Here is a 12,400-nt window from a genome sequence, read left to right on the forward strand (position 1 = left end):
CAGCCCTTCTACTTTGAGCCTCACTTAGTCAATGAGAACATATAGAGCCAGACAATCATTAAATCATTTAGGTTGGAACAGGCATTTAAGATTGTGAAGTCCAACCATTAACCCAGCACTGCCAAGACCACCACTGAACCATGTCCCCAAGTAGCATATTACTCAACCACACGCCCCAGGCAGCATGTTTCAGGACTTCACAATCCTGCCAGTAAATAGATTTCTCCTAATATTCAATCTAAACCTCCCCTGGAGCAATTTGATGCCATTTCCTCTTGTCTCATTGCTTATTACTTGTGAGAACAGACCAACACTCACTTTGCTACAACCTCCTTTCAGATAGCCTCCCTACCCCCACAAGCAGCCTGCCTACCCTCAACACTTCTGCCCAACATGATACCATCTGCAAGCAGATGGAAGATATATCTGGTCCTCTTTCTAGGGAGAACATTTATCAGAATTGAAAAGTTCATGATTTTTTTTTTACATTTAAAATAATAAAAATGTTTCCTCACAGTAACACTCCAAAGAAAGATCCATATTTATCAGATTAATTCACCCAATATTTAAATTTAGTCCTTCACCAGTAAAACATTTCTAGCACAAGTTATGACTTGTACTTGCAGTAGAAAACTGAGAATTCTGGCACCACGAATCTCAGTCAAGTGTGATGCAATTGCTCTTTAATGAGTCCAGACAAGACAAAGATCTGTTCCCCTACAGGAATACAGACTTATGAGACTACTAAGCAATTAAGTATATATATAGAGCAGCATAAGGATTTTGCCACAGCATAAGGATTTTGCCACTGCAAGCTTTAAGCTGTTTTAGCATCCTGGGATTAGTACTGATTATAGAAGCCACATACCTTGAAAGAATGATACAAAATTCATCCATGTTACCAAAAGACCATGATCTTCCAAAAACTTCTTTGCCACACTTTGGTGTGAAAGTATGTTTATAAAATCACTAACCAGGGGCCAGTAAGTATTATTCTTCAGTAGTGCTTCCCCACAATTCACCACAACATGTAAACTATTTTCTTCATCTAGATTTTAAAAATAAAAAAGTGGGTTTGTTTTTTTTTTTTTAAGAAGTTAATACTTGTTTTGCTTGTTAATTTTCAAATAAATTCCCAACCTAATGCAAAATTAAAAATTAGTATTAACTGCAATGTTGCAATCACACACAGAGAAAATTGCTGAAAAGAAAAATAGGTATTTTGTGGTACCTGAATCTGTTTTCTTTTTTCACAGACTCACATAGATCCCACTCAGTAGGAGACACATATACTTTGAACAATATCACAACCTTTGAAAAACAGTGTATTAGTAAAATCATCATAGCTATGCCACCTTTGAATACTCTCAAAAAGGTATAAAAAGACCAAACAATAGAATTTCTATTACAAACGTCTGAAGTCTATTTTGAATTCAACAACCTGGGGCGAGCAAGCAACCTTACGGCATGCAAACAGGAATCTGGCATGCTGAGTCCAAGAACGACAGCAGAAAAAAAACATTTCCATTCTGATTCTGGGACAGAGAGAGTTTATGCAGCCTTCCTGAGACCAGTGCAGAAGAAGATTCCCAAAAGGAGTGGAAATCAGGGCAGGGGTTGGGTCTAAAAGTCTCCTCCCCAAATCACATAAGTACATCCTCTATAGCTGCCCAAAAGATCTCCTTATTTTGATTTTCTGTAAGAGGGAAGGAAAATGAGTCCTGGATTCATGATCCAAGGGAAGTTAATTCCAGCACCTATCTGTCAGTTGTCATGCTATTTCAAGTGAACAGGAAAAAAAAAAAAAAAAACAACAAAACAGTTTTGCATTTGACAACCAGCCTTGGAGATGGCTGTTGTCCAGGTCAAATGCATCAAGGGTGCATTTACCTTTACAGTGAAAAAGAGTCATAAGCAGTACAGGACAGCCACAGCTAAAAAGACCCTCTGTTATTAAGAGATTCCTGGTTCCTGTATGCTCACATAGACCATCTAAGAACAGGGTAACATCTCAGCTGGCTTTGCCTGAATTCACTGAAGGACTCTGCAAACAGACAACAGTTACATGTTGCTGATTCTCTGCCCCAGTATAAATCAGACAAATCCAATGTTACTTGGAACTGGCAGTGGCATTGCCTCCTATTCAAGAGTACATCTAAAAGCTTGGGTTAATCTAAGGTCAATTAAAGGAAGAGTTGTTTTGTTTTTTTTTTTAAAGGATGAACCATTATAATCCGAGAAAAAAGTTGGGGTAAATGCCTCTCCCATGAGAAGTTCACTAAGAGGAAAATGCTGATGGAGGGAGGCAGGGGGAAGTCTAAGAGCACAGGTATATAAACCTTCCTAGGGAGACAATTTTATCATCTGCACCCATAATTCACTTCCTCATCCTTTCACACCATGTGTGAAACTGGTAAGCTCAACTAGTAACACTTTTGAAGTTGCTATCAACACTGCTCCTAGGCCAACTCTGTTCCAGGAACAGTTTGTCACTTGGTCTCCATGAATACCCATAATGAACTGGACATTTTTAACAGGTGTCAGCTGTTCAAAAGGCAGCTGGAAAGTCTGAGTAGTGCAAAGTAAATGCCCTAGAAGATAATTCCTCTTCCATGTTCTCCTTGATTCTCTCCAACATGTTTTCTCCATCTATCCATTGGCTGGATTTGTAAACTTTATGTGTCAGATACTGGAAAACTGATACTATTGTTTGTCGTAGCTGCACAAAGTGACTTCTTCTCCATTTATCTCACCAGCACAGACTTCTAGCAGGTGTCTTATTACTTCCAGTATCATAAGAGATACCTTGAACTAAACACAATATACAATCCACAGAACTGCAAAAGAATGCTAAGCAGAACATGAAAGGGAAGAAAAAAAAAAAAAACAAACCATCCACTAAAGTTATTAACATAGTTCTGTCCATTTACAGTATGCCAAACCCTGCATATATAAAGTGAAGAAGAAATGTTGTGAAAACACTGAAACACTGAAAAGCATTAGACTGCATGATAGATTTTTAGCCAAGGCCAAATCACTGGTGCTGGTGACAAGAAAGCTGTAACTTCATGTACTGAGATAGCTGCTCCAAAGGTTATTTCCACCCCCCCCCCCAAATCTATCACAAACATATCTGATGTTATTTACTTTACCAGCAACACCTTACATAATTACCAGAAAATTTCTCCAAAGAATGTCTAATTAGACAGACTTTTTATGTTGGGCTACTATTCTGATCCACTACAGAACCTTACCACCATGCTAGCAACATCCTATCCAGACCAACAAGTACTTAAAAGTAGTTTTAAATTACATTTCACTAATATGCCATTAGTTTTGCAGAAGTCATTTGATATACAAACTGTTAAAGATTCAATGTTTTACTTTGAATACTGCAAAACAATCTATGCAGGGCAACAAAGAAAATTCTCAAATTGAAGTGCAGCTGAATGAGGGCACTCTTCATAGCTAGATAACTGAAGATTTCCTATTTCAGTACAGTTATTCTGTATTAGGCTACACAGAGTGGACTCAGAGGCAAAAGATACTTTAGACAAGAAAATTTACAACTCCACATGCTAAAGTTGATGGTACTTATTTGGCAGCAGCAGTCAGCCTATCTAGATGTATGCAGTCTATAAAGTACATTAAAGCGTGAAAAACACAAGTCAGCAAGATTCATTGTGCTGAATGAGGACAGGTAAAACACGAAGGGTAGAAATAGGACAGCTTTTCATTGGAAAAGTTACAGTGTACCCTTGTTCAAATTCAAATTGCCACCCTGTCAACCAAAGGCTTGACCCCATGATTGTATTTACAAAGCATTAAATCATTCTCCTCTAATTATATCAAGTTTTAAGACAATCACAGGTGAGAAAAATAAAAACAATTTTAAATACTTCAAATAACTTCTGTAGTACTTTGAAAGTATTCTTTAAACTAAAGGTCTCCATTTGCATGTATAATTTTTCATTCAAATGAGCTTCATAAATTGCATTTATGAACTTTACTGAACAAATAAAATGCCTGCAAGAAAACACTCTGTATTATAAACTATGTAGCATTCCTACAGAAGAAAACCCTACAGACCAAACAATAAAACATCAATATCACTTTTGACGACTATCTTTACATCTCTAGGAAATTTTGTGACTCAGATTCTACTACATATTGCTAGACTTGTGCATTTTTGGGAAGTTTTGGCAGGGACTGACTGCAATTGAAAGAGGTTAAGTTTTCTCTATAATGAAATTTATTATCCATGCAAGCAAGCAAACAAACAGATCAACCTACCTTGTAATTCACTTTTAATAAGGCAACTTTCCATCATATATAACAGAACAGTGACCATAATGTCCAGCAGCTGACATTCTTCTGTTACTTGGCGTGCTAGTTCCTCATTGCTGAATAACTGAACACTGATATGCACAATTCTATTAGACATAGTGTCTGACTCATGGCTTTTCTTCAGGGTTTTCATAATAAAAGCATAATGTTGAACAAAAGTTTTGGTAAAAGCAATCTGAAAATTATAAAGAAATGTTGATGTCAGCAAGTATCATACAAAAAGTATCATGTTTTTTTCCCATTATAAAATAGTCCTTTGCAAAATACAATCAACATAACCTAAGAAACACCAGTTGCCATGACAAACCAAAACTGATGGTCTAAAGTATCATGGTTTTTTTCCATTATAAAATAGTCCTTTGCAAAATACAATCAACATAACCTAAGAAACACCAGTTGCCATGACAAACCAAAACTGATGGTCTAAAGTATCATGGTTTTTTTCCATTATAAAATAGTCCTTTGCAAAATACAATCAACATAACCTAAGAAACACCAGTTGCCATGACAAACCAAAACTGATGGTCTAAAGTATCATGGTTTTTTTCCATTATAAAATAGTCCTTTGCAAAATACAATCAACATAACCTAAGAAACACCAGTTGCCATGACAAACCAAAACTGATGGTCTAACAACTATCCCATGCCTAGAAATGGTCCACATGAAAAGACCTATCCATAAAGAGGACTAATTTATACCTTCTATTTTATTACTATATACCAAAATCTAATCTTGTCCTTCTGTACTTCCCATACTAAAAAAAAAAAAAAAAAAAAAAAACCACACACACACACAAAAAAACCCCCTAAACAACCAAAAAAAACCCCTATCACAACATGCTGTATTTCTAAAATAAATCTTAAGTGTTTTCTCCTAAATAAAAGTCATTATCAAGCTTTGCCATTCTTCACATAACTATCTGGGGTTTGGGGTTTTTGTTTGTTTTTTTTTAAACTAGGTTTGCATTGATACATATAAATCTTGGTACAACTTACTGGCCCACTGCATTAGTCTCAAACTGCATTGCAAACCAACCTTCTGCACTGTATATACATGTGTGCATATCTGCCAGTTTTGAAATGAATTCTCACTTGGTATTTTAAGTTCCAAATTAACACCATCTGGACTTCCTTGGCATAAGAAGAAGGGATCATATGAGCTGCGAAGTGATGAAAATTTTCCGCTTGAATTCTCTCTCATTATTCCTTTTAGAAATATTAATCTTTCATAAGCAAACAATCAAAAATTTTTAAATTACTTTCAGGCAGTTGTGTTTTCACTATTTTACCTGCCTCAGATCCAGTGCTGCTGTATTTTTATGATTGTACTATCATGTTATTCTCATTTACAAAATATTTCCAAAAATATCATAATCCCATAAAGATTTCTTCTTCCAGAAAAAAAATCCTCAAAAATAAACTTGCCCGTGTGAGAAATGGACTGGGATGGGAATCCCACTCCTAGAGACACTACAAAAGTGCTTAAGTTGCTTTCCTTTAGATGGTTCAGAAAGATGGAAACCTGTAAAATTACTGGAAGTCCCTTCTATATACAACACCCAACACAATGGCATGTTTGTAACAATGTATTCACAATACTTGTGTAGAATTAATAAAGTATCATTCCGGTATTCCAAGGCAGAACAATAATTTCCTGAAATTTGATATAACTTTAATCTCTGACGACTACACTTATAACAAGCATAACCACATTTACACTAGCCTCAGACACCAAGTGACATTGGGTATTTTAAGAAATTGGTGTATTAATGGTGCTAGTCAAAAAATTTATTTATATAGTACTTCTGTGGATTGTATTATGTTTAAACAGGATTCTCAGGTTCTGTGATGTAGGCACCATGTTTCACTTGTTTTACACAGCACTGAACTTGACTAGGAAAACACAAGTCCTCTAAGGGCAAATTCTGAATTTTTTTATTTAGTTATATAAATCAGCACATATCAAAACTTTCCATGCCTCATGCAATAATGAATTTCTGAAAATACTGTGCATTTGTTATCAAGATAATGAGATTCTGATATACATTTAAAGAAATCAGCTTAACTCCTACGTTCACTTGGAAGTTAAACAAACACACACGACCCCTTCCAGTTTTGAGAGGAATAAACTAAACTCGATTCCAGAATTTCAAATGCTGATATACTTTGGTAAACTGCAGTCTATATAGAAAAACAGCCAAGGTGGGTCAAATCAGTCCAGCCAGCTCAGCATATTGTTTTTGTGTGGCCACAACTGTACACCCAGCTAAGGAAAAATACAGAATAGAGGAGGACTGCAGACACTGACACATCTTTACAAATACTTACTCAGCTTCAAAACATTTGCAGGAAGTGACTTCCTAAAACAAACACGTTTTCCGTATATTTATTTACCTTCATTGATTAATCTCTATGATGCAGCTTCTAAATTTCTAGCCTATGCAAAAATATTTTTTTTTTTATCTAGCCTTTCTTCTTGGTGGCCACTTGGTGTTAGGAGACTAACATCGACCCTGTGTTTCAGTTAGAACTTGGATATCCCACATTTACGTTTTCAATGTAAAGACAAAGACAGTTCTGCCAGGTGAACGCTGTTCTGAAATTGTTGCCAGTAAAAAACCTGTTCTACAGAATCTGTAGAACAGCATAGCCAGGCTTTAGTGAAGTCCTACTGCTGTAATAACCGCCTCAGTGTTCACTACAGGAGGCGCCTGTCGAGCACAGCATTTCTGGTAAGTATGTTTGTTGATTCATTATCTCTACCAGATGCTTTTGCATTTCTCCACTTCCAGTATTCCTATTCCAGACTTCAACAAGGCTCTGGTCTTGGATGATTTACACTCCATCAGCTTCTTCTTTTATTGCCAACTCCTCCTGTCTTCCACTCAGTCCTATTTCTCTGGCCTTTCTGGTTTTCCTCTTGCAGAACCCTCCATAACACTTCCAATTTCTTGGAAGCCGTGGTAAACTTCTCTTCTGTTTTCTTTACTTGTGAGTCTTCTAAGCTTCAAAGCGCTGACTCTGGCACAAACCCTGTAAGGCAACAATCACACCATTTCTTGTGCTGTCTCTCATGAGCAAAAGGGAAGGGGGGAAGAAAGGGGAAGGAAGAGCTGATCCAGGGGTTTAGCCCACCTCTTTCAACACATCTTTTCCATACTGAGAATCCTAAAAGAGAAGCTTGCTTTCCTCTTCAAAAGTAAATTTATGCAACAGAGATTGCTGGTGGTTCACTGACTGCTGAATAGGGCATGGTAGTCAGTTCTACTATGTTTACACTGGAGGTCAGAGATTTCAGCAATTTCAGAGCATGCACAGATGGCCAGCTCTGTCTGGCTAGCTTCCTTTACCAGAAAACCAACCTAGCAAAATTCTGCTGATTTAATGAGCTAAATCAGCTCATGAAGAATCAGACAAATCACACAACAACAGAAACTGGAAAAATTAAGACAGTACATGTGGTATAGACAGGATGGGAAAAAGAACAGAAAGCTAAGGGATGGCTTGGAACAGTTCATAGGACTACATTTGAGAATGCACCACGATTAAGGAATAAACAAGCTTCTCCTTCATAAAAACTAAGCGGAAGCTTAAAAGATAAAAATTCTTCTAATTCATCACAAAATAGTGTGTTTTGTCTGTACACACGTAGGAGGCAGAACCACCCCTTGTAAATCAGCCACAATCCTCAGAGACATGTTTAAAAGAAATAGTAAAATGATGAACATAGCAACACTTACCAGATTCCTCCACTGGGTGGGTCCTTTTACAGGCAGTTCAGTTGGCAATGCATCTGAAGAATTGTACATCTACATGCGTCTCCAAACATCAAGAAGAATTCAAGCTTCATGGCAAGGGACCACCAGTCAAGAAGTCCTCATGTCTTTTCATGCATTAGTTGAATCCAAGACCAAAATGAATTCTATGCTGGTATCCCAAATCAGAACACTATCTTGACATGAATGGAGTGTTGTTGAAAGCCCGTATCTTTTCTTTTCCTTCCTTGCAAACCATCTTCATATCCTTTGCTTTGATAGAGTATGGTTTAAAGGCAACATGAATACAAGGCTGCCCCATTATAAATAGACATTTTTGAAGAAATCTGCATGCCTGGACTTCAGGATTTCTTGATCTCTCTCTCCCAGCAGGGACTGAGAAGGTCCAAAATATTTAGCTCAAAAGTGGTATGACATAAACAGAGCAAAATGTTAAGCCTGACTGCTATGTATACTTGCTCTTGAAACACACAGAGCGAACAACCAAATCTGGCTGCAGATCAAGGTTTAAAACAGGAAGATGATATCCAGCCTCCATGACTTCAGGCCAGGAGGCACTTAGTACAGACAACTGCACAACTCTGTAAGGAAGCAACTGACAACTACCTAGGGCACAGCTGCAGCAAAACTACTCCCACTATGATAGCCTATATGGAGGAACCACTGCCTTCTACAACAATTATAACAGGAATGGAGTCACTGTAGTTACTTATCAGTTATATCACACTGCAGAATAATTTGGTGCTGATTCATTTCACTGGTAAAAATTCAATTTACAAAGTAAAATAAACCAAAATTAAACCCACGCAAATATGTGCTAATGGCTAAAAAGGAAAAGGGCAAACTATGAGAACAAAATTAATATTGCTGCTCCAAAATTATCTATCTTCTTTTGTCTACATCTTGCTTTGAAGAGAGACACTCTAAAACTTCTAACCAGATACTCAAAACAAGGTAAAAGACCTGTATTATTCAAATATAAATACATGTGGTCTCAAATAAAGCATAATACACACAAAGTATGTAAATAAGAAAAGGCATTTAAGTACCTTATAATCTTGATCTGGCAGCATGTTGAGTAAGAAAGTCACCATCTTCTGCGGAAACTCATATTTTATTGTCCAAAATAACAATTCTTCTAGAAAACATTTATGCTTCAAAACATCCATGATGGATTGATCTGCATAAAAGGTTGGAGGAGGGAATGTGTAACGTAATTATTATTAAAGCTAATGGTAAGTGAAGTTACACTGTCTTATATAAAATTTAGAAATAAGAATTTAAGATTTGTGTGGTTTGTAATTTTTTTTTTAAACACTAGGAAAATGAACATGACAAGCATTACAGAGTGTCAGTTTGTACAATGAAAATGACCTTTCAGAGAAGTGAATAGAAGTTTTCAGTACAATTCTAGTACACAGTTTTTATTGACTGTTTTGAATCATATCCCTTCACCGCAGTACCTCTACTGATTCTAGAGAGTAAGAGCAATTTGCACAATATTTACAGAACACAGGGAAACTGTTAATGTAGACTACTACTTAGCTGAAGTGAAAACAGCAAAACAACAAAATACAACTTACAATAAGTGATGAGATCTATTACCTACAAACACTTAAGTTCTGTTTACAAAGCTCTAAAAAAGCCATTTGTGCTTTTCCTAAGCAGGAACTACCTCCATTTTCCACCATTACCAAAGGACAGAATTCCCCAGCCAATCTCAGCCCAAAACATCTCAGAAATTGTAAAAGATCATGTGGAATAATAGATAATTAAAATTTTAGGGATCTCCTCAAGACTTTCACAATCCCCACAAAGAACAACATGTTTTATTCAATATATTCTACAAGAGATTAAGAAGAAATTACCTTCACAGAGTTATTAAAGATATCTTAATACTTAATTACTTTGTATAGCATTACACATCATCCACTGCAGAAATCATATGATGATCATTTGTGTTCTCTTCCTTGTCTCTTGTTTAGAAATTGTATACGTGATTTTACTGGCCATGAAAGCTCGGTAGCCATGCACACTTGAAGTCCTCTACCCACGTAACAGACAGCGCAGGTACATGCCAAATGCCCCTGAGTGAGAACACCAGGCATGAAGACAAGTGACACAACACCGCATCTGTCACCTCTGTGCAGATTTCTTTGACATATGTCTGACAGTTGAACAGCACACATGAAATTCTTTATGCAGCAGTTCGAGGCAGGGTCAGAAGAATATATATCCACTTATCCTGCTACAGAATTTAAGTAGGCAGAATGATCTTACCCAACTTGGAAAATTTGCCAAGAACACTGGGACTAATGTTCCCACTCTTGCAAAAAGCACCACATGATTTTAAATTTCTTTCAGCAAATTAAGACAAAAAAATAGCACCTGTGGGTTTAAATTTCTCCTAAACATCAGGTATTTCAGATGGATGAAGATTGTGCAGCAGAGCAGAAATTAAAATTCTCTCAGTATTCAGTCCCCACACTTGTGTCAGTGAACTCCAGCATAAACCCTTTATTTTCTTTAAACGAATCTTTTATTCTTTCCTACTGCCACAAAAGACTCCATAGATTGTCATCTTCCTGGAATATGAGTCTCAGCATTCCAAGCTATCCCAAACAAATAAATAACACTCTATGACCTAGGATGGGACAGAGAGTCTGCTTATATGGAAAAGGTAAATCTGTTTTTATTCAATACTCAGTTTTCTAAAATTTTCTTTTCATACTCTTATTTTATACCCTATTGGACATAAAATATGAATACTGAAAACTTCAGAAAACTATTCAATATTTAATAAAAACAGATACTTACCCTTCCCCCATTGGCAGACTCCCTCCTCTGAGGCTGATATAAGGAGCTATCAAGATCATGAGAACAATTCATGTTGGGATGCCTCAGAGGGAGAATACTACAATCCTGAAGGGAAATGAAATTATTAATTGAACTATGACTTTTCCTGAAATGCTACTGCTGATACTGGTTTTCAGTATCAGCCTCTCAGCCTGAGCTACCTCCCTGTCTATTTTCCATAACTGCTTTTTTCCTGCATTATCTGACTCTAACTTCCCTTTCAGTCAAGCTAACAGCCTCTAAAACTTCCTTACTTGAGTAAGGAAGGTTTCCTTGGATACAAGTTCCCTGCACATCTCCAAAACTGCCATCTTTTCCACATTATTATTCTCTGCCACAATCTTTCACACACCATTTCTAAGGTACCTCCTAGCACTATTGCCAAAACATTCAGTTCTCTACTTTTCCAGCTCCCCTGTAATTTTCCTTCAATCTGAAATCACTAGAAACAATCAGTCTTACTTTCACATGCTCCTCACAACACTGTTGTAATTTTTTACTGACTTCATGCACCCTTGCATTTCAAATTCAAGTTCTAAACCTCCACTCCAAAACCTTTCCAGAAACTTGTTTATTTAAAGTTTCACCACAGCTTTTCTTTGTGCTTCTGATGTCGATCTCCTTATACTCATTAGAGGAGCATTCTTCATTTAACAGTAAGAATTTAAGAATTGTTTTAATATTTATTAGCACAAAAACATGCAAAGGACAAGAAGAGGTTAGGGCTACCTTGTCTCTAGCCTATGTTCATTGCTGAATTAAAACTTGCACTGAACAGTAAGTGCTGTTCATGTTGGACTAGAAACTGCGTAGAGGACTTAGGAAAACAATGGAGTTGTTTCTAAGGAGACTTAGTTTAAGCATCTTTTCTTAAGCATTACTACAACAGTACAGAAAGACCAACTAGAACCAGAGAATCGTTCTCACCTGGCTGAGAACACAATCATACTGTACAGTGACATAATGAAAAAAGAAATGTTAAAAACAAATACATCAAAAACTTGTTCGCCAAGCTGCATTGCAACCTTGTCAGCCACCCAATGAAAATGGACTGAACTGTAAGAAGTCAACTTACGACACGAACGTGACAAAAATCACTGGTCAAACACTCCCAGACAGTGGTACTCACCCAATGGAATCAAAGTTGTCAATTACCCATCTCACTTGCCATTCTTTTTCAGACTTTGCTATGTTTAAGACCTGTCATGTGCAGCACTACTGTGTTTGAGAAATAAATTAATAGCCCTAGATAATTTTAAAGTTAGACAAAGCAAACATAAATGGAGATCAGTACTTTATAAATACCTTTGGTGGTGCTGCTTAGTTTCACCCTCTTGCGCTTGCCCACACCTTGGCTACCATCCTGGTCCTCCTGGGGTAAGGGAAGAGTTAAAAAATTGATAATGGTATGTTTAGAATTT

General features: G+C 36.8%; 1 protein-coding gene across 1 annotated transcript in view; it reads right to left on the reverse strand.

The window, feature by feature from the left end:
• The window catches only part of UBR3 (ubiquitin protein ligase E3 component n-recognin 3), a 97,959-nt gene that overhangs the window by 70,358 nt on the left and 15,201 nt on the right, over positions 1 to 12,400 (reverse strand). The window contains exons 6-9 of the mRNA XM_054381473.1: positions 12,285 to 12,351; positions 9,173 to 9,303; positions 4,294 to 4,522; positions 869 to 1,048 (exon numbers count right to left, since the gene is read on the reverse strand). Coding sequence (XP_054237448.1) covers positions 869 to 1,048; positions 4,294 to 4,522; positions 9,173 to 9,303; positions 12,285 to 12,351 — 607 coding nt within the window. The remainder of the gene's footprint in view (positions 1 to 868; positions 1,049 to 4,293; positions 4,523 to 9,172; positions 9,304 to 12,284; positions 12,352 to 12,400) is intronic.

This window comes from Indicator indicator, chromosome 5, assembly GCF_027791375.1.
Source record: "Indicator indicator isolate 239-I01 chromosome 5, UM_Iind_1.1, whole genome shotgun sequence".
NCBI classification, from domain to species: Eukaryota; Metazoa; Chordata; class Aves; order Piciformes; family Indicatoridae; genus Indicator; species Indicator indicator.